Source organism: Mugil cephalus, chromosome 20 (assembly GCF_022458985.1).
Source record: "Mugil cephalus isolate CIBA_MC_2020 chromosome 20, CIBA_Mcephalus_1.1, whole genome shotgun sequence".
Taxonomy (NCBI): domain Eukaryota; kingdom Metazoa; phylum Chordata; class Actinopteri; order Mugiliformes; family Mugilidae; genus Mugil; species Mugil cephalus.
The window spans coordinates 8517997-8540526 of NC_061789.1; the positions used below are offsets into that span (position 1 = coordinate 8517997).

The following is a 22530-nucleotide window of genomic DNA, read 5'->3' on the forward strand; positions in this document are numbered from 1 at the left end:
CACGAGAGGTTTCTTTAATCTGGACTGCCTACTCTGGGCTTACGTACGCACTGGAACCAGCGCGTACGTCAGACCCTCGGATCACTACTGGATGTTGCGCACGTAAATATGATGGCAAAAGCTGTAGATATCACAGTTCACACTGGTTACTGCTGGGAAACTGGTGTGGGTGTGGAGGGAACAGCGTTTAGGCCTGACTAAAGGGTGGGGGAGGCCAAAGGGGGGCAAAGTGCAGATGGGGTGGAAGTGGTCAGGCGGACTGCTAGGGTCAGCACGGATTGCAGGAAACCAGATGGGAGCAACTCATCCGCCTCTCTATCTCCAGGACTTGGCTTCAAACCCAAGCATTCAGCACTATTTGGCTTTTATTAGACTTTGAATTATACAAATCTGACATCGGTTCGGCGTGCAAGGCCAGAAGGACAAAACAGGCAGCACGATGTGACATTATGAAATTTGGGTTTGGGCCAGCGGAAGCCCCGATGGCTCCATTAATGTTTTATTCAGATTCCCCGAGTCAACAGCATTTGTGAATGTAAAAGACGAATCTGGCCGCGTTAAATGAGTCAATTCCCGCTTGCGTCGGGGGTCCTGGGTGATACCTCGGCGGCGGGGATGCGGTTACATTCTGCTTCAGTCGTTATGGCAGCGGTTTTGGAGACAGGTGTTGAGGAACATTGCACACGTGCCTGGCCATGCAGTTGCAATTAAACCGTGAGCAAAGTGACAATAAAATCCTGCCTAGTTATTGTAGCCCAAACCAAAGTGATGAGGAGATATTGGATTTAGTCCACCAGGGACTTGAGAGTGCAGCTGAGTGAAAAGGAGATTACTTTTTTCATGTGTCATCTTTTCGCAATCGCATACTTTGCCGATTAATTATTACTCTTCTCCGTGAAATTAACACTCTCAGGTTCTTCTGTAATGACACGCACCTACCGAAGAAAATTACAGACCTGGCTGTTTGTGCGAGACCGCTCCACACACACACACGCGCGGCTTTAATTATTTCCGGTTTGGGTTACACGCACATTTCTTTTCCCCAGCCATTACTGGCCACTTTGTGTTTTGCCGAGAAAATGGCTGAGATTGGTTGGAGTTTCTATGGTAACGGTGCATCCAGTTGAGGATGTCACTGCTCCTGCCCCATCTGAGGTCACTCAGCCACCGGATAATTTGATCACGCCGCACCCCCGGTATCAAATAGAGCAAGAATGACATGTCCTAACGAGGAGAAGGGGGGACTAAAATGAATGCGCCGCACTTTATTCATGATCCCGCGTGAGCCTCGTAGAAGAAGAATGCCAACAAGTGTTGATTCAATCATTGCCAGTCACATGAAACGTTACATGAAGCTTACATTTTTCTCCTGTGATTGAGAGGTGGAGGTGTCGTCCAGCACAGACTCTCACTTGTAGGTGATGATGAGATTGGTTGAGCAGACGAGATGCAGATCAATAGGGAGCCTGAAAAGCACAAATAATTGCGACTGATAGTGCACTATTCTCCTTTATGGCCCTCTTCAAAAGACCAGCAATCAAGAGGACACTGTTCAGTACATGTATTTGCAATGGGAGTCCAACACAAGGGTCTTAACCATCGCGTCAATTCTTCGACCGATCGGTCGGCTCCATTCATTTACATCTGCTCGCTCTCACAAATATTGATGAACGGATAAGCTGTGAGTGTCAGCCGCGCCGTGAAGAAGGGACAAGGCATAATGATTTCGCGTTGTGCCTGTTTACGAGGAGCTCGTCGATAATCTCGTCTGCTCCACCGTCTTTTTCTCATCTCACCCGTTTCGTCGCACGTGCTCGGGTTTACTTCGGACCCCTGTCGATTAACCTCTAACCCATTCCAGCATGCTCCCGAGTCAATTATGTATCTGCAAATGTATGTGTTTACAGTGTTTTAATGGATGTCTGGCCTTATGGGACCATTTCCCGCTGCCACACCACCTCAGTAAGTCAAATAATGTGTCTGACATGGTTGAAACAAAGCCCACTCCCCCACCCCCCCAATTACAGATGAGTATCTGGTCGTTACAGATCATGTGAGTTTCGGGTGGGCTCCACCCACTGATGGACCTAATTAAAAACTCCCCCACAGCCTTTAAGAAGTGACATTATAAGTCCAGCTCTCAACTCTACAATTCTATTTTGATGACTCTGTATTAAACTGATAAAACAACATTTGGCAAAATAAAAAAATAATAATAATAATAAAAAAAAAATCCTGACACCAGGTTCTTTCTGGCACTTTCACTTTAAATAAAAAAAAACTCTTTATTGGAAATCAAAATAGAACAAAAACAGCTTACACAATTCAGAAATTAATTATCACATATGAAACAAATCAGGGAAGATATAAAGAAAAAATATCAATTCAAATAAAAAATTATGGAGAATAAATAAAAGGTAGCCGACTACTTTTTTTAAAAAAAATAATTATTACATTTACTTAAACAATTTTGTGTATATGTAAATAGGTGAGATTCCTTTTGTGTTAGCACTTTCTCCGCTTATTGAAGGAGTCAATCTGTCCCTTTAAACGTGGTACCTTTAAAAGGTATTTCCGGTCCAACTACATTACCCAGAGGTAGTTGCGAAAAGTGGGCTCTCCGGACGCTCCGAGCAACCAGGTCAACCAATCCCACACGTAAAAGCCTGAGCGCGTACTTCGAAATGGCGTCACGTTATCCAATGGGCGCCTTGCATTTCCCAGTTCATAAGAGCTGGCCAATCGGAGCGAGTGTTGTTCACGGCGACCAATCAGGCGCCTGCCATGTCCTGGGTGGGCGTCATCGCCGTGAGCCAATCAGATTGAATGTGGCGTTTAAACGGGTGAGCGCGGGCGGTCCTACAGGAACTTCGGGGCGGGTCCAATAAGTAAGGACGCGTGCTGCTTGAATTTGAATCCGAGCAGGAGCTAATAAGTTGTTAAGCTATTAGGCAGCTACAGCTTCTACTATAGCACAAACAGACACGAGAAGCATTAGTTTAACACTTAATAATATTGACTGTTTGTAGATTCGTATGTGTGCAGCATTAATTAGTGTCCCCTCAACGTTTAAATAGCTACTCATCGCTGTTCGAGGAGAGAACACTACAGTGCAATGAAAGCGGGTGGTGAGTAACTTTATTTAATGTTTTCTTACTTCCAAAATACGGGAATTATTAATTGTGGCATAAGTTTTTTGTATGCGTGTGTTACATGTAGCTTGTTTCACTGGTAAAACTGGAAACTAGCTTCCAGCAACGCGAAACGTACGTAGTCACGGATCCCTCCTCTAGTTAAGCTGACGTTAAGTCAAATTTTCAACATTTGTGTGGCTATAATGTGCCCTCTCCCCTCTGCTGTGACATAGGTTTGCGGTAATAAAAAAAATATAAATACAACAAAATGTTTCACTTACCGAAACTTGCTTCTTATTTAGCGTTGCTTTTACTAAACCACAGGAGGGAAATTTGGGCGCTCACTCGGTTTGACTTCTGCATAAGAGATACCCATCGATGCTAGTTAGCGGTTGATGCTTACAGCAACTTATCACATGAGGATGGATGCTTTTATTTTAGCACTTTGGCTTTATTATGCATGTTATTATGCAATTCAGAGATTAGATTTTGTGCTCAATCAGGCAGAGGGGGCTGAGCCACCCTGAGGTGTCCTTACGTTAGTCGTTTTGAATGTGGAGCCATAACCTTCAACTAGTCTGGCCCCATGCTAACCATCACAGCCACTGTCCTGCTTTCTAAATGAACCCCCAAATATTTGCTTGGCATTGCTGTGAGAATGAGTCGTCCAGCCTCGCATCCAGATGTGAAATTCTTTTTTTTTTTTTTTTTTATGTGATTATGCGTGTGTTTGCTAGGACACTGGATGTGAGGCAAGCAGATCTGCCTGTTGAGGAAGCTTGACAATTAAGTTGTGTGACTTTTAAATTCTCTCGTCATTTCCAGTCGTCCACTGCCGTTGTTCAAAATGCTACTCGGTTCCGGCTCGGAAGCGGGTCCGTAAGCGGTCTCCGGCCCCGACCGTGCTGTCCCTGCCCGAGGAGATCCTCCTCTGCGTGCTCCAGTGCCTCTCCGCGGAGGACCTCCTCTCCGTCCGAGCAGTGAGTAAACACACGGTGACACCGCCCCACGACCTTTACCGTGTGTGCGTGACATGTCGCCCACTGTTTGACCTGGCTCGGCATCTTGTGACCACCTGCTTTGGATGGGTCAGATGTCCCTTCTTTTTTTAATTTTTAATGAGATGTGTTGACCTCCCTTACAGGTTCACTCCCAGCTGCGGGACATCGTTGACAACCATTCCAGTCTGTGGGCTCGGGTCAGCTTCAGAGACACGTGGCCTTGTCCCAACACCTTATGGCTCTTTGAAAGGTACCGCTCCTCGAGTCAAATTAAAAGAAATACATATTTTTTTTTATATTATTTCTTTGCCGTCTTATCTTCAAGTCGAATCTTCTCTCCACTTTCAGAGCTGCCGAGAAAGGGAATTTTGAAGCTTCTGTGAAGCTCGGGATTGCGTATTTGTACAATGAAGGACGTAAGTTTAAATGTTTCTCCTCCCACGGTTTTACGCTTGCATGGGGTGCGCGAACCCCTCTTGATGATTAACCCCCCTCTCCCTTCTCTCCCCCCCCTCCAGCGTTGCTGAGCGACGAGGGGCGAGCGGACGTATGCGGCCGAAAGGCCTCTCACTTCTTCAGCCTGGCGGAGAGCCTGCGCTCTCCCGCCGCGGACCCCTTCATCTGGGTGTTCATCCGTCCGCCGTGGTCGCCCACCGGCAGCTGCTGCAAGGCCGTGGTGTTCGATCGGCTCAAGACCGAGTGCGATGACAACGTGGTAGGTTTTCGGGTTCGTTTTTCGCCTTGAGGGGAGCTCGAACTCGGCTCAGTCATCGGTTTTCTCAACGTTTAACGGGAGAAATGTTCATATAAGTGTTTTTTTTTTTGTGCAGAAGAAGAGGGGTCCCCTGCTGCACTGCTTGGCCAGAGTTTTGCAGCTGTTTGAAGTGAGTATGAAAGTGATCTTTCTTATATTACAACAGTCTGGGTGCGGTTAGTCTAGTTTCTATCAGCCTCTAATCAAAGAGTAACGTAGTGGAGGGCCTGTTGCGATCGGAGTAATTGTTTTCTCTTTCTTAATGTAGCTGCTGTCGTCTTACAGTCCTTCTCATTATTCTTCTTACTCACACCCCCAATGCACTTTTCTTTTTTTTACCAGTATGACAAATCGATATCGTCACACAAGCCTTACATACACACGCGCTCCTGTTCATTAGATAGACGAGTGATTACGAATGCATTCTAATATCACAGCCCTGCACTAAAACCCCACTTTGTGACTGTCATAATGCTCAGTTCACATTGAAACCGGGTGGTTAAACTGCACTGAGTTAAACGCCACTGAAGTGGTTCTGTTATTCAGCTCAGCCCCACTCACTGAAAATGGCGTCGTCGAAATGGCAGAAACATATGTTTGTACAACACCATCACAAACCACAGCCTCCAAAATGAAAACGCAGCTGAAACAACAACATTTTATTTGGTGGTGTAGGAGCAGAATGTTTTTTTTTTTTTTTTTTTTTTTTTGCCATTCACATCTGGAACTGTTGCATTTCCTCCAGGGGGACGAACGGCGTTCAGACGCCATATCGATGCTGGAGGAGTCGTCAAAAGCTGGATGCCTGCAGAGCTCCTACCTGTTGTGGGAGCACAGCCGTAAAGCAGCTGTGAGTCTTGTTTCCTTCCCTCGGAAACGTGGCCTTTTTTTCTTTCTGCCAGCTCGGACACAAATGTTAATCGTATTAATTGAATCATGCGCCGAGAATGACCGACTGATTTGAATTTCAGCTGGCGGATCCAGGAAGATACCTCCAGTGCGTACGGACCCTCAGGGACTACGCCGGCAAAGGATGCTGGGAGGCACAGGTGTGTGATTTAGGGCAAATTAACTGATTAGATTTGCTCTTTCCAGAGTTTTCGGTCTTGTGGTGTCGTTCTTCGTCAGCCTGCGACTTTATTCTTCCTCCCCTGGCAGGAAGGGAGGAAACTACCATCAACCATCAACCCTACCATCTACCAACTCCCCTCAAGCGTTTCCATGTTACAAAACAAAAAAGCGTTTGTCTTTTGACAGCTTATCTGTCAAGTTATTGTTTCATTTCTGACTTTTCCATTTGTGCTGAGTTGGACGCTTTTTCTGTAGCGCTCCCAGGCAATATTTAAGGGGCTCGACAATTAAGGCATAATTTGTTTTTCCTCCCAATCACTGAATCACAAAAACCGTGACTCATTTGAATCACTCGCTCTGTAATTACGACTCGGCCGTATTGTTGTGCGGCACAATTCAACCAGCTGTCAGGCCCGTTTAAGCCATTTGGAGGAATGAATTTTGAATGTATTTTTCTTCTTCTTCTTTCTCTAGCTGTCCCTGGCCAAAGTGTGCAGCAGTGGGAACCCGCTGGGTTTGGAGCCTAAAGCCTGCTCCGAGCTGGTGGCCCAGCTCTTCACTTCCTCAAATCCAGGGTCACGACAATGTGACACTCAGGGCATGAGACGAGGCATCAAGGACACCATGAGGTAGGCAGCAACGGAAACCTCACCGCGATCATGTGTCTTTGTTACTGAAGATTGTGTTGTTTTTTTTTTTTGTTTAATATTACTAAACAGTTCCCCCTTCTGTCCCCCCCGTCCCGTGACTAGGTACATCCTGGTGGACTGGCTCGTGGAGGTGACCACCATGAAGGACTTCTCGAGCCTCACGCTGCACGTGACCGTGGGCTGCGTGGACAGATACTTGTCTCTGCGCTCTGTCCCCAAGGCTCGCCTTCAGTTATTAGGAATCGCCTGCATGGTAGTTTGCACACGGTGAGCACGCGCACGCTGTTTTCTTTCTTAACACAACTTTATTTCGTGCCAAAAAATCAAAATTTTTTATATTTTTTTGCCATATTTAACTTTATTTTGTGGCAGTTTTTCAACTATATTCTGTTTTTCTGTTTTCAGCTACATCAGTAAGGAAATCTTGACCATACGCGAAGCCGTCTGGCTCACGGACAACACCTACAAGTACGAGGACCTGGTTCGAATGATGGGAGAGGTCGTCTCCGTGCTGGAGGGGAAGATCAGGGTGAGTGGAGCAACCACTCTAACGTAACGTAGGGTGTTTCCATACATAATGGACGGCTCTTGTTGATGATTTTTTTATTTGGTGTACTTCAGAGCCCCACTCTGCTGGACTACGGGGAGGTGCTGCTCTCTCTCCTCCCTCTGGAGAGGAGAACCACTCACCTGTTCAGCTACATCTGTGAACTGTCGCTGCTCTACTCGGCTCTCGCCTCCCCGCCACCTGCCAGATTAGCCTGCGCTGCGCTGCTGCTCACACGAGCACTACATCACTATGGTAATAACGCTCCGACCGACACACAAACATGCAACGCGTGCGTCATTTCTCCGTTCTAACGCAACACTGATCCTCTTCAAACAATTTACAGCTTTCGCGTAAAGTTTACGTTCACCTTGACTTATGCTCGTGTTTGGGCTCCCTCTGCAGCTCCGCTCTGGCCCTCCCTGCTGGCCGACTACACGGGCTTCTCCAAGCAGGACCTCGTCCCCCTCTCCGTCCTCCTCTTTGTCAAGTGGTGAGTTTCTCGCTGTTTAGCGCCGTAGCCAAGGAAATGCATTACATCATGTTTCTTCTCCTGCACGGTCGCCCGGTCTGTCGTCTCACATTCTGACAGAGGTCAGCAACACAGACGCTCACTTGCCAAAACATTACGTGCGCTTGTGAAAATGGCCGCATTCTCATATAACAGTCCATACTTCAACCCACCTTCATGTGACCGTAGAAGGTTAAAAAAACGCAGGTTTTCTCATTCAAATTGGTTTATTTTTGATAACAGTAAAATCATCTGATCAGGCCTGAAAGCTGATGTGTGGCACAATTTTGGATTTAAAAAGTAAAGCTCTATGCAAACTGTGCAAGTTTGAGGTGGTAATACCTCAAGTCTGTATATACTATGCATATAGGCAAGCCTCCCAGCCATAAAATGTTTTATGAACAAAACGCATCATTAGCCCGGGTTAGCAGTCAGTCCAGCTCTGATTGGTGCATTGTGTTGTTCGGTTGGTTTTCCATAGCAAACACCTACAGCACAACTTCTTGCTAAGCCTTAGCATCATCTAGCTCACGCTGTTTTAAACTTCCACTGTGCATTTTCCCCAAACATATGCGATGGACTTGTATCCTGTGGTTCTGACGTGAATTATAGGTAATTTACTTGCAATCTGGGTTTGCTCCTACACTGTTATTGTAAAGCCCCTGCTGGCCAAATACCGCCACTAATTGTTATCCAGAAGCCAAGCGCCATTGTTGACAAAGGAAGTTATTATGTCCACATTGAATTTATTTCTACATGTAGTTTCTGTCTTTCTTTCTCGGCGGGATTAACTGATTGTGAGCAGAATTTAGCAAATAAACCGTTCTCCTGTCTCTTTCATGGTATTTGTGCCGTGGTTCATACGTGACCACGTTGTGCCTCCCTCCCCTTTAAAAAAGAGATAACAAGGATTTATTGCTGTTGTTGTTGTGTCTGGCTGTGTTCAGCCTTCCCACACAGCCAGATTGATTAGATATAAGATTGTGTGTAACATCTGGTCACCGAGAAGACGGATGCACACGCAGCCGCGGAGTCATGACCGCAGTATGAGGCATGCATTGTAGGGGAGGGGGGGGCTTGTTTGGTTGGTTGGTTGTTTGGTGTGTGAGGTCATTAGCTAATCACCGGGTGAGTCACTTTGATAGGTGAACACAATTCCCAAAGGGGCGTGTAACAAGATTTGTCCCCAAGAGATGATTATAGTGATGCATAAAGCAAAGTGGATCAAGCTCAGTTATTTATTTATTTTTTTCGTCTCTCTCATCAGCTTCAGTCAAGATGTTCCCAAGGACTACAGGCACGTGTCTCTCACTGGCGTCAAGCAACGGTTTGAAGACGAGGCCTACCAGCACATCAGCAAAGAAAAGGTAAATTCATTTTATTTGTCTTAATTGCATGTCGCTCTCTGGAGTTTCTGAATCTGTGGTGACTGATTTTTTTTATTTTTTATTTCATGGCCTCCTCAAGGTGATGGATTTTAAGGAGCTCTGTCAGATCTTTGAAATTCCTGAGGTGATTCCTCAGATGGAGCCACCCAGTCCTACCGGTCAGCCAGCTGACATCCACACCTTCCTGGCTTCTCCGTCAAGCACAAGCAAGAGGTGAGGTTATAAAATGCAGATGTGTGGTGTGGACGTTTTCTGTCCACTTCATTCATTTTTGTTGAGAGTTTGTTGGTATATTTTGGCCAGACAATTATTTTTACTTTTGTTTTGAAGTCGCTGCTGAAGCTTCAATAGAATGTCAACACTGGGACATATTTTAATTCTGCCAAGCTTTCAACACGTACTGTACACAAGAAGCGAGTCCCTGACAGAAAAATGACCACTGCCCCCGCCTCTTATTGCTCATTTAGCGGCGCTTATTGTGGCTGAGTGTCCTGAGTGCTGTGACAACTGGACCGGGCCAACAGTCTTGACCAGAAGGTGTTTGTTTGTGCCATCTGCGAGAGGCTCTTGTGACTCACCACCCTCCTCGTGTGTCGCTTTTTTTCCCTCAAGGAGACGTGACGACAGCATGCAGGCCCACAGAAGCAGCTTCGTGGCCACGCCCACGGCCGAGCTGTCCAATCAGGAGGAGAAGCTGCTGGGCGACATCCTGGACTGGAGTCTGGACACTTCCTGCTCCGGCTATGAGGGGGACCAGGAGGAGGAGAGCGAGGGAGAGAAGGATGAAGCGGATGGTGATGGTGTGTATGACTAAAAGAAATGGGGCGGGGCACGTTTACCCCAGCGTCATTTGGAGCTGAGGCGTATACACCGATCAGCCACAACATTAAAACCACCAGAAATAAATAATGTTTTAAATTCAGTGTTCTGCTGGGAAACTTTTACACCTGGAATTCATTTATTTGGATGCTACTGAGGGATGTAGCACCCACATAGACCAGACCGAGCACCCTCACCCCATGGCAGTGACACTCCTTGATGGCAGCAGCCACCCCCTGCAGGATACACAAAATACAGCGCGTTTACATGCACAGCCTAATTGAGCTATGCTCAAAATTCGACTTTCTGAAAGTGGTCCTTGTCCCATGCAACGGGTAAAATCAAATAACTGACGAGAACATGTCCTCCTCCACCTCCACACTAGGTGGCGATATGTGTCTTGTCAGAGGATCAATACGGCCTCCTGTTTGGTTGACCATAACGATACATGCAATAAACAAGTATTTCAAACAACAATAAGATGGATAATACTACAACCGTTTTTAAAGCTACTTATGGTGCAGATAAGATGAGGGTGGTTCTTCTACCGTCTCTTCTTCTGCGACCGGCTTTCTTGGATGTTTTTGTTCTGGGGTTCAGCGGTTGTAGAGCATGCGCACATACTTTATCCACTTAAAGTCCGATTAAGCATATACATGCTGGAGAAAATGGATTTCCAATCGCATTTTCTGGGTGTCTTAATCAGATACGGAGAACTCCGACAAGGTAACACTTAAGTCAGGGGTGTCAAACATAAGGCCTGGGGGCCAAAACCGGCCCGCCAGAGGATCCAATCTGGCCCGTGGGATGAATTTGCAAAAATTACACTGAAGATTTTAGCTGAAAATTTTTGACATAATAAGAAATTTCACAGTTGTTCATTACAGCTGTACTTTTTTGCACTAAAGCAAAGGGAAACATTTGTAGTTGTCTTTATTTACCAGGTAATAAGCTATTGGGTAACAGGCCCGGCCCCCTTGAGGTCAAATTGGGCTGTATGTGGCCCCTGAACTAAAATGAGTTTGACGCCTCTGACTTGTCCAGTTAAAGTTGGATTAAGGCAATAAATTTTTTTTGTTTTTTTTGTGTTTTTGTTTTTTTCTCGTGCACGTGTACTGAGTGTAGGAGCAACTCAAATAACATGAAAAACAACACAAGGTCCAAATTCACTAGATTCCAAACTGATCAAGTATCTGTGGAACAAGCCTGATCCACAGAGGCCCCTCCCCTCCACCTATAAGACACAAAAAAATGAAAAAAGACACCCCCAGAAGGCCCATGCACATTCTCTGATGAGTCACAAATGTTTTGGAGGCACAAGGGAGACCTACACAAAGTCAGGTCATAATGTTATGCCTGATCGTTGTGAATTAACAAATGCTATAATCACTGGCTCATTGTACATTGTTCCTTAAATTTTTTTTTCTTCTAAATATTCACAGTAATTTGTTCTTTTTTTTTTTTTTTTTTTTAAAGACTTTACTTTTTCTTTTCCATAGTTTCTATGATATCCGTCACACTGCACCCGCTGACGGACGCAGACAAACAGCAGGATCACTGCAGAGCTCTATCCAGCGACGAAGACAGCTTCTGTGAAGCGGAGAGCGAGGGGAACAAGCATTGCCAAGGCCCGTCCTGCTCCACGGACCCTCACAGCTCAGGATATTCCTCCGTCCAGAGCGTCAGCCCCTCGTCCACGTGCTCCTCCTCCTCCCTCATCTCCCTCATGCCCTGCACGTTCAAGACCATCACGACGTCCCTGGCCCCGGCCTCGGCCAGCGCTCAGCCGGGCTTCCGCCTCCTGGTGCCCATGCAGAGGCCCCGGGGCACCTCCAGCAAGCAGGTGAAAAGGAAGAACGTGGCGGCTCACAGCGGAGGCGAGGTGGAAAGAGAAGAGGAGGATATGGAGGGAGAAGCGTATTCCGCCAACGCGGGGTTTCTGAGCCTATAGACAGCGGTTGTTTTAATGGCCCCGGGGTCGTTCAAACCCACCCGCTCGGCCATTAAGCTCCAGCACTTTTCGTTTGTTCCCGTCGTCGTTCCTCCCTCCTGTTGAGTCTGCACTGGTCCGTCGAGATCAAGAGACGATGAGCTTATAAACAAATAAGGGATCTGAATTGCCTAGAAGCTTGCCTTTGTGTTAGGTTACATTTCATTTACATGTTTACAGGCACGGAGCAATAGAAATACCTCCCATCAGCCAAGACTCGGTCAGCTCTGAAACCACTGGAACATGACTCGACTTTCCTCAGGACCCTGGTACAACTGTTGCCACTACACTCGTTTTACAGCCTCCTACAACAACAACCTATCTCAGACTAGATAGTTGTGAAAGAAATGAAACCGTACGGACTCGTTGTTTTTTCTTTTTTCAGGGGGAGGGGGAAGAAAGTATTCATTGTTCACATCATATTTTTGCAAAACAACATATTTATGTGGTTATTTTTTTGTTAAAATAATCTCTGAAATGCACTGTACGTACAAGAGTCCATCTTGTATTGGGCGGATTTCATCAACAAGGCCGCTGATGTCGTTTTGATGAAAGCGACGTGGAGCCTTAAAAAAAAAAAAAAAAGAAAGAAAAAAAAAATATGATTGTATGAATTCTTGTTCAGTTTTGTTCTGCGTACGTTTGCCAAAGGTACTGTGGTGGTGTCATTTTGTGTTTTTATGTGGCATCTACTTAAACAGAGAAAAAGAGCTGTGAATTAAGTCATTTAGTAGTCTGTATCTTTTGTAGTTTTGTAACTATACGCCGGTTGTGCTGTTAAATGATTTGATCGATATTGCTTAAAGACCTATGGCACACTAAGCCCATCAGAAACTCGGAGGATCAAACTAAGGATCACCAGCTGGAAAGAGTTTTCCACAGATTCATCCTCCAGGCGTCACAGTCATTTGTAAACTCCAACATGCAGATTAGTTCTTACTTTACCCACTCTTCCTCCCGTCTGAATTAGGTCGAGCACTTTTATCGTCGCAGGAGGAGCGCAACTCGATGACGTTTCAACCCGTTTGTGTGCTAGAACAATCAATACTAAAGTATTTTAAATGCATTTGCGCTTCGTCCTCGGACATGAGTGGAAGTTCAGACACTAAAAGAAAAATGATGACTTGATGGGGGTTTTTCTAAGTACTGTAGGCCTCATCCAGGACACAGAGTACACAATGTTTAATAGATTGTGACTGTAAATACTTATTTTTTTTGTTTTAAAACTGTTACTCCAGACTGGTTATCGCCTGTGTTTTTATATGTACATAATGCTATATGTATAAATTGAAATTAGACAAAAGAACATGCCACTTCTACTTGAAATTGCATTTGCTTCATTCCAAAAAGGCAGTTTTCTGTTTTTTGTTTCTACAGTGCAGCGTTTTCTCAATAGACCTGTGATGTGAATATATCATTTTTGTACGGAGTTCCAATAATAAATAATGTTTCGAATGCCGCGTGTGATGCTTTGCTGCCATGCAGATTGACTGGGTTTACTTCCAATCAGTTTCCCATTAGCGAGGACGAGTTCGTAACTAATCCCCGGCTTTCTCCAGTGTGCAGTGTGTTATTTCCCCAACCAATTTATTTCTCTTGGACCCGGAGAAGAAGAAGAAGAAAGGTTTTCTACAATAAATGAATTAGCTGCAAGCGCATTGTAGACTTTTTGCGGCTGGAGATTCCCAGTCGTTAGGAACCTGAGTTGGAGCCAGGCCTTTAGAAGTGCGGTGGTCTGTAGAAGAGAATAAGGCCACAGTAATAAAACCTTTAGGATAGTATCTTGTTTTTCTGATTCTTAATGTCATTTATGAAAAAATATTATAAACCCCTGAAGTGCTCCTATTCCTCTTTAAAAAAAAAAAGAAAAGAAAAGAAGTTAATGACCACTAGGGGCATTATGACTTTGTTTTTTCCTAATTCTCACTTTAAAATTCCGAGAACCTCGGAATTTTAAATATAAAGTCACGACCTTAAACATTCGTTTGTTTTCTGGTCTAATTCAGTGTTCTGCTGCAACCGTGACACCACTGGCTCAAAGCGTCGAATCCCGAGCTGTGGTTTGGTTTGTTATTTCCAGTCACCCGACCTCCGATATCGCAAGCACATCGTGTGCTTATTATATTATTAATATCCAGTTAAATAACAGGTTTGTTCTCAGTCTGTCAGGATTAAGTCCAGCATGTGTTTTGCAGATTTATGGCAACAGATATTACACGGACGCCACAAAACCGAAGGATGAAATTGAACTGCATTGTGGAAATGATGGAATCCAGCCATTCTGGAGCTCGATATTAGGAACGAATATAATATAATGACCCCAACTTTTCCTCTTGCTATTTTTTTACCTGTTGATTGGTGGTTGGGAAAGCAGATTTGGGACCCTGAGGCCGCTGGTTTGAATATTGTCTACATTAATAGCCGAGGTGCATTAAGCGAGAACCAAACCTGTGTGTGCAAACGACAGCAATTTCCTTGTACGTGTCTGCAAAGCGAATCCATCCGATTGACATTTATTTAGGCTTTGCACATTGTTAACCTCTTTACGCCGCCTCCCTCTGGGAAGAGCTGCGGAGCAATCAAATAAATGCTGGTGACTCCAGACTGCGCAATCAACAGTGCAATTCAATGTGTAACCTCTGACACACATTGAAATATGTATTTATATTTCTTCCTGCTGCTTTGACCTCTTTTTATTTTATTACTGGCTGACAAGTTATTGATTGAGTGGCTTTTATGCGCCGTCTTTTCTCTTATCTGCACCTTAGTGTCTTTTATAATGTGTTTGTTTTTATAGTGTTTTTTATAAGGTTTTTTTAAACTGTGTTGTTCTTTTGCTCTTGCTCAAAAAGAGGAGACGACTTTAACTCTCGTTGTACAAGGACAATAAAAGCATTCTGATTCTGATACATGAAATCTGAAATATGACTATGCACTCTAAACAAAATAGTGCCTGGTCTGGCTTAGGTGGGTGGTACATGTCTAAGTAACATCCGCAGGAATGAATGCCAGACATCCATCCAAACAGCTCTTACTCCTCCTGTCAGTGGTCATAATGTTATGCCCGATCGGCGTGCCAAGCGTGTTGTTGTCTGTTGTGCTCGGCACAGGAACGGTAACACGAAACCCTTAAACCTTTGCGTGGCATGTCAAGTCAGTGAGTGAGCTTTGGAGTAGAGCGTTGCAGAAGAAATGTTATCAGCTTCTCCTGTCTGTGGTTTTATTGTTGTGGCAGATCTGTGTGTATACATAGCAAATAAACACGTTATTTTGGTTTTACATACTAACCTAAAATCATTAGGGCAATGCTCATTGATCATAAAGGTCAAATGGAGTTGCGATAGCTTAGAGCTCAGTGTTTACTTTTATAAACATTATTTAACAATGATTAAATGATGTAGAAGCAACTAGTGATAGACGCCAAACTGTGTATCTTTGGTATTATTCCTGTAAATCACAACCTTAGCAAAGAAAACAAATCTATGATTACTTTTTGCAGGTTACAAGCTAAATATACCAATTTTTTTGTTTTAAATCCCCCACCAAACCAACTGTTTCTGGCTTGCACACACATTAAAGGGTACTGTAACTGTCTCATCTTTGACAGAATGTGGAAATATTTTATGGTGCTCTAAGAGAGGAGGAAAGCATCGGAGGCATAATCTCCTTGCTTGTCAACCATGAACAAATGTACTTAGTGTACATCTGTTTGTCTTTGCTTTTCTCTTCGGGACAATATATACACCAGTCAGATGAGCGCTGCTGTGATAGTTCTGTTCTGCACCTGTATTATTTGCTCCCGTGTGTTTATTTTCTTTGAAAAATTAATAAATTCAAGTTGTTATTGTGCTTTTCAAAGGCTGGGTACACGGCAAACTATTAGCGTTAGCATTTTTCCGTACAGGAACAGTGCACGGTTAAATAACTCTGGTGACAGACTCAACATACTTTCGTCTTATGAACATGAAAAAGATAAGGAAGCAGATACAAAAGAAAGTTGACGCATGATAACATCAGCCGATAGATGCGTGCATCAGTGCGCGAGCACACCTGGACACGTGCCCACACAGCCATACCTGCACGCACGTCTCCAGAAAGATTACAGGAACTTTTCTGATTTCAGAACCAGACTTTGCGTCTTTTGAATGGCAAATTATGGCGTGTGTGAATGTTTCACTGTGTTCTATTTTATCAGCATTGTACTGCTGTTCTCTAAGTGTGTGTTGTTGTGTTTTTTGTTCGCACATGAACCCTCTTTGCTGGTGCAACTTTTCTCTCACGTCCGTCACGTCTGCCTTCTCAGCCAGCTTGTAAAAGACACATTTTGATCTCAAGCAGTCTGCCTGGTAAAATAGATAAATAAATACACACATATATGTACCTAACATGCTTCTACCTACCTACACCATGTGTACAGTATGGCAGGATCTCAAAAAATAAATTAATAAACACACTTATTGGGGGGAAAACGACGTAGAATTACAATACACTGTGGAAATTAGTTTTATTTTAATAAATAAATAAAATAAATCATAACTGTGACACTGCGTGAACCCCAGCTGTTGGAGTCACGTGACGCGCCGAGCCAGTCGAGGGGGTCACGTGACTTGTTTTGTTGACGTTTGTCGCTGCATTTTCGAGCCTTGAATCCAGCGGCTGGTGCAATGTCATCACATCGCTACCAGCAGCAGGCAGCAAACTGAAGAGGGGGCACTAAACCCGGACGGGGCTGCCGACGGACGTCCTCGGCTTCACTCATGCTATAACCGAGCGTCAGGTGAAGGAGAAGGAGGCCCGCGGCGATGCCACTTTCGTTGTCGCTGTAGGACAATAAGGAGGAACTGTTGTTTTCACCTCGACAGGAGCAGCGAGACCACGGCTTCTTCCCCCCACACCGACACGCTCTTATTTTCTTTTGAGGTAACTAAGAGAATTCTTAAAGTAAAACGCGCTTTCTTTTGAGATACATTATCAGCGGTGTGAAATGACAACGTGTCGGTGAGTCAGCGCAGGGTATTTCTGCATTTCCTAGCTTTTGTGCCTCTGCTCCATTAATTTGCATTCATCAGACTCCCAGTAGGGATTGACGGGCAGGTCGACCGTCCAATCAGGAGAGGCCGAACGGCGCCTCGGACCAATCAGAGACGAGGAAGTCCGTCTCTCGTGGGAAAGGGTCTCGTCCCGAATGGCTAATGTTTGCTAGCACAAATAAAACACGGTTGTTCCGAAATAGTTTGACCTCGTTTACGGGGGAAATTCTTGCAGATATAAATGGAACCGATGTGAAATTCAGACCGAGCAAGCACGGCCAGTTTTGTCCCGTTTTAAGCTGTAAAATGGGAGAAAAATGAGGAGAAAATACGTGTGCTGTATGTGAGACTCCATAGAGGCAAACATGGTCCCTGTGGCTTTAATAGTATAATTTAATAGTAATTGTTATTGATCACTCTCAGTGCACTGTGTCTATTTATGTATGTGTTCAAATGCGCTGATAATCTTGGTAGTGTTGGTGTATAGGTACTTTCCATTCATATCAGTGCTCGGATTTTCCCCCTTTTTTGTTGATTTGCGTGTGGTTGAGGTGTCATCAAATTTGTTTTTTGAATGGCAGCAGGTTTTCATCCTTTTAAATTTAGATGCATCTTTCACACCTTATTCTGTGTTTCTCACCCAACTCGTGGGATTTGTTTTATCTCGTGGGGACAGTTGTCATGCTTACATCATGCAATGATGATACTGATGATTACTCAATTTCACTTCTCTTTTCTATTGTTTTTCTCTGTTTATTTTAAGAGAAAAGAAATCGAAGGCCTCATTCTGCCCCTGCAGCTGTTTTTATTTTATTTATATATATATATAAAGATTCCTTCATCAAACATTCATGCCTAACCTGAAATTAAAAATGGCGCTCTCCCTCTCTCTCTGTCTCCTGCCACTTTAGAAATCAACCCACAACAACGTATCCTGTAAAAAACAACAACAACAACAACAAAAAAAAATGGCTGTCGCACGACAATTCGGACTGCTCTTGTGGAAAAACTATCTGCAGCAGGTAAGTTGAAAGAAAGTGCACCTCCACCCCCCCTCCGGCCCGGCCTTATTAGGACAAGGTTTGCCACTGTGTATTATCATGTCTGTTCACATAGGAGCGGGCTGTGTGACAGTGTTAAAGTTATATGCTCATGGGGGGGGGGGGGACCATAAATACAGCACACTGACTAACATTTAGTGTCAACAACCTCAGATATTACCCAGGTGCTTCGACAAACGTTGATCCCAGCATGTCAGAGCCGTGTTAGTGTGTCACATGCTCTAGCTAGGTCAACATGTCGGTCGCTGTCACATATCTTTCCTGTCCTATTTCGTTCACTCTCTTTACCTTTTAGTTAGTTCGTCGGTTTATTTATTTATTTTTGTGCTGTTGCGACATGGAACACGAGACAGATTCCTTTAGGGGAACGCCGTATCGCCAGTTTCAGTCAGTTTCACCGGCGGTATTATGTTATTCTACACAATGCCTGATTTCTGCTGATATACTGTGTTGGCACATTGCATAATTTTAAAAAATTTGTATCAGCTCGTGATTTCACAATGCCACGGGCTATTGGGAAATGGAATCGGCAGCCTGCTGTTTATCATGGTGACATTGCTCCATCACTGTCTGCACTGTCTTCTTTTGGCTGCTGTTGTGGTCTTTATCTTCAAGTTTCCGTCTGCGGAACACAGACCTGCAGAATAAGTAGAATATGTAATGTGCTTTTCCAGAATGTAGTGAAACTTTTTACCTCCACAAGGCGATTGTGGACGTTGTGATTTGGGCCGGTAAGAGTTAAGAGTGTAAGGGTGATTAAAAAAAAGTTAGTGAGCATTTGTTTCAAGTACATCTTGTTCATTTGGTGGTTTCCTGCTGTAAATCAGAAATCAGGTCAGTTTCTTGGGTTTGGCCTGCTCTTTCTATACTCGGTTCTTAGCAAAATATGAGTCTGGTGATGTGCCATTTGGATTTCATAATGTAGTGGTTTCATGGTTCTGTTTCAACCAGTGCAGAGAATAAATGCACACAACTCAACAGTTTCTGTTTCAAGTTATTTTTCCGTCAATATATATATATATATTTTTTTACACCGGACGCAACAGTGGGATTTAAGCATCGTGCTTCTCTGATGGCAACGGTTTTATTGTAAACAAAATCAGCTCAATGGCGATCACGTAACGTAAAGAGTATTACTCTGTTGTCTCGGATGATTGATTATTCCTGACAAATCTTTAGCGGGAATATTCGATGTCAACCGACATTTCTCCGCTAAAGGTTTTTGGGAGACAGAACCTGGGGCTGACTTCAAGGCTACAGTGGATTTTGAATACTACTGAAGGCTTTGTTGTTTGCAGATCGACTTCTTTACCTGTGAATGATTTATATGAGCACAGGATTAGAGTGAAACAAAAAAAAGCTTGAATTTGTGATACCTACAAGAAAGTGTTTTTTTTAGAAATACTTTGTCTATAAATATTAACACTGTTGCTATTTAAATGAGGTTGGAGCTTCTCAAAATCAGCTACACTGACCGAGCATTGTTTAAATGGCAGTTTTTACACACATCCAACAAATATTAATGTTTTTATTCACTGGCTACAAGTTGTCCTGAAACTGTCCCATCCATCTGTGAAATAATCTATCATCAGTTGGGTAGAAATACATAAATAATTGATGTTCATGATTTAAAATAACAAATACCCAGTCACGCCATGTCTGTGTACTGTATTTTTATTTCATCGCCACTTTCAAACACATCTCTCTCCGTTTCGGTTGTGCAGAAACGTCAGATCCTGGTAACGTTGGTGGAGATACTCCTGCCCCTGCTCTTCTCTGGCATCCTCATCGTGCTGCGTCAGAAGGTCCATTTTAAGGTCTACCCCAATGACACGATCTACGAGAGCTTCGCCGTGGACTCGCTTCCAGAGCAGCATCAGTACATGAGGATCCTGCAGCTGGCCTACGTGCCCAGCAACTCCAGCGTGGTGCGGCAGGTGGCCGAGGACGTGCGAAGCAGCCTCTTACTCCGCTCAGGTGGGTGACGGCTACAGTTCAGCACTGCAGTGTATAAAGCTGAAATCTGTGGAAAAATGAACTGAGCTGAAAATAATTGACGTTTGCCGTTGGTCGGTCCACAGCGAACACACTGATTGGCTCCAAAGATTAGTCATGTTTTTTCATTTTTATGAAAAAAACTGAGCCAAAAAATGTATATCACATGTTCACAACATTTTCTACTGGTTGAGAGAGGAAGTAATGCAGTAGACTGACTAAGAATGGACTATTCTACTGTGATGATGAGTAAATATTGTAGAATAATAAAACACATTTGCATGGCCCCATGGTAGCACTGCCCACTGATGGGGAAATCCGGGGACATTTACAGCTTAAATTTCTTGACACGTGTATTCACATTTAAACTGCTATGTCTGTGACTGGCTACCATATTAATTATAGATGGTGCGCGACATTTTTTTTTCTCACTCATAAAAAGCTCAAACTGGGGATATTTTTGGGGACAGCTTGAACCGGTTGACAGGTCATCCAAAACGGGGACAGTCCCCAGAAATGGGGGACGTCTGGTCACCCCAAAAAAAAAAAACAAGAGTCTTCTCGTTCTGCCGCTTCATTTTTCGGACTATTCCATCTCCACCACCTCGCAGTGATGCAGTTGCACCATGCGTGTTTGGAATCGCTATATTGAAAATGGAGTGGTCTGAAAGGCGCAGCGTTCCCAACTCTGTGTAATCAAAATACACCGGCATTAAAAATTCATATCGTAACAGAAAAAATACCGGTATGAACCGGTATGAACCACCCAGCCAGGTCCTTACCTAACGTGTTTTATTAAAAGAATATGTAGACATTTTGGTAAATTAGATTTAGTTGCTCTCTTGCCAACAGTTTAAGCAGTAAGACACTGGTTTCTGTTTGGTAAACATGAGGTAGGAGGTGAGCTAACGGGTAGATAACCGACTATCTGCTTCCTTATTTTGTTGTTGTTAGTCTGTTCAGTGGGTCACATCTGATAGAGAATGCAAAACATAGAGTGTGAACCATAGTCCAGTGGTGGAGGATACTGAGAAGTAGCTTTAAAATCATGATTGCGCTGCAGCACAGCTTGCACAGCTTAAGGGGCGTCCGCACAGAAAGAGACTCGCGGTGATGTGAACAGATGGACCTTGGAACTTCAATGAAATTCAGTGAGTTGTCACGACAAAAACAAAATCTTTGGCCAGGCGAAATAATAAGTTGAACTAATCTCAATGCGATTGAGATTACGGTGCAGCGCAGCGACACAGTGCAGACACCCAACCCCCAACATTTACCTCAAAGGAACACTGCCCATGACTTTGGTTTCCTACCCCCAGAATCACCACGCTGATCTCAGGTTTTAAGCTGCGGGTGAACCAAAAAGGCCTTTATAAATGCATGGCCGTAAGAGTTTACTGAGTCCATACATTGATTTTCTTCTTGGGAACATTTGGATTGGGAAATATACAAGATTATTACCCAGGCAACCAGAGCCGGGACCTGTTCAGTCATGTAGTGACCAACTGCCAACTCTGAGCAAATAGCTTTTAAAAGTCCATTGTGTTGGATTTCGTGGCATCTGGCTATGAGTTTGCAACATTAATGTAAAAACATGAAAGGTCTCTCTAGAGCCGGTCGACTCCTGCAGAATCATCATTGTGCAACATGTCGTGTAAGAGGAAACCCTCCCCGTTTACAAAGTAACCGCTCCTCCTGAGCTGGCGAAGCGAGTAATTCTAATTCCAGGCGATTATACACCAGCAAAGGAACCACGGATACTATAACTCGTTTCCGCTTATAGATCCGTTAAAGTTGCCGTTCCCGAGTCAAGCTGTTTGCACCGCCATTGTAACCACCGCAGCCTTGACGACAATAACAACAACAACAGGACGCTCAAGTGGGAATACCGGTTCCTCCAGAATCAGGCCTGAGATGAACAAACAGACCGCACCTTTCTCCTGCGGCAAACTGTATCAGATGGGGATTTAGATAAGGACAGATAGGAAGCCGATACTCCGGGGCATGCCAGTCGTCTCCCTCAGGACACTGCAGTTTATTTAGTCCACACGGTCCAGGACACACTTTATTTCTGCCTGACGTCATCCGGTTAAACAGCGGTAGCAGACACAGATCTGTGTCAGCGCAGGTAGCCCTCGGACGTCCGCCTCAAATCCCAGCTCAGCCATTAATGAATAATTTAACGGGTCTCAGGCTTGTCATAGGGAAAGGTGGAGCGGAATGACGATGGCTGAATTTAAACGACGTCGAGCAACCAGAGGATCACCGAACCCTCTCTTCAGTGTTGTAATGTCGCAGTGTTACGCCTAAAATAAGGGATTAGGGTGAGGATTAAAGGATAGAGTGCACTGAAATGTATTTTGAAATGGTGTGCTGCAAAATGAGATTTTCCAAATGATCTAAACTCTGTTTGTTGATTAGACGTCAGGCCATCGTTTTTTTTAAAAAATAATTTTTATATTTTGCATTATCACATGTTAACTGAGCTCAAGAGGATTCAAGAAACCAATAAATAAATAAATAAATAAAAGAATAGTTTTCCTCTATAGAATATAGCAATGTTCCCTTAGCTTATTATT

General features: G+C 44.1%; 2 protein-coding genes across 3 annotated transcripts in view; both read left to right on the forward strand.

The window, feature by feature from the left end:
- The first annotated feature begins 2882 nt into the window (after positions 1-2882).
- ccnf (cyclin F) lies at positions 2883-13320 on the forward strand. Of its 2 annotated transcripts, none has more exons than XM_047570865.1 (17): positions 2883-3128; positions 3960-4114; positions 4279-4385; positions 4484-4551; positions 4654-4850; positions 4966-5019; positions 5635-5739; positions 5861-5938; positions 6435-6589; positions 6713-6877; positions 7016-7139; positions 7232-7412; positions 7563-7650; positions 8936-9035; positions 9136-9269; positions 9669-9856; positions 11375-13320. In XM_047570865.1, the coding sequence occupies exons 1-17, from the start codon at positions 3116-3118 to the stop codon at positions 11824-11826; spliced, it is 2364 nt and encodes a 787-aa protein (XP_047426821.1). In that variant the 5' UTR covers positions 2883-3115; the 3' UTR covers positions 11827-13320. The 2 variants fall into 2 exon arrangements, with proteins under 2 accessions (XP_047426821.1, XP_047426822.1); XM_047570866.1 differs by having other exon boundaries at positions 11352-11493.
- Positions 13321-16489: 3169 nt separating this feature from the next.
- Positions 16490-22530, forward strand: part of abca3b (ATP-binding cassette, sub-family A (ABC1), member 3b) — a 30136-nt gene continuing 24095 nt past the window's right edge. Inside the window, exons 1-3 of the mRNA XM_047572035.1 lie at positions 16490-16785; positions 17807-17917; positions 19681-19933. Of these exons, the coding sequence (XP_047427991.1) occupies positions 17864-17917; positions 19681-19933 (307 nt within the window). The 5' untranslated portion in view covers positions 16490-16785; positions 17807-17863. The remainder of the gene's footprint in view (positions 16786-17806; positions 17918-19680; positions 19934-22530) is intronic.

Excerpts from the sequence above, each read along its gene's own strand:
- ccnf (XM_047570865.1), top strand. Across the intron at positions 6,878-7,015 it reads TGCATGGTAGTTTGCACACG|CTACATCAGTAAGGAAATCT; the intron begins GTGAGCACGCGC and ends TTCTGTTTTCAG. Across the intron at positions 9,036-9,135 it reads AGCACATCAGCAAAGAAAAG|GTGATGGATTTTAAGGAGCT; the intron begins GTAAATTCATTT and ends GGCCTCCTCAAG.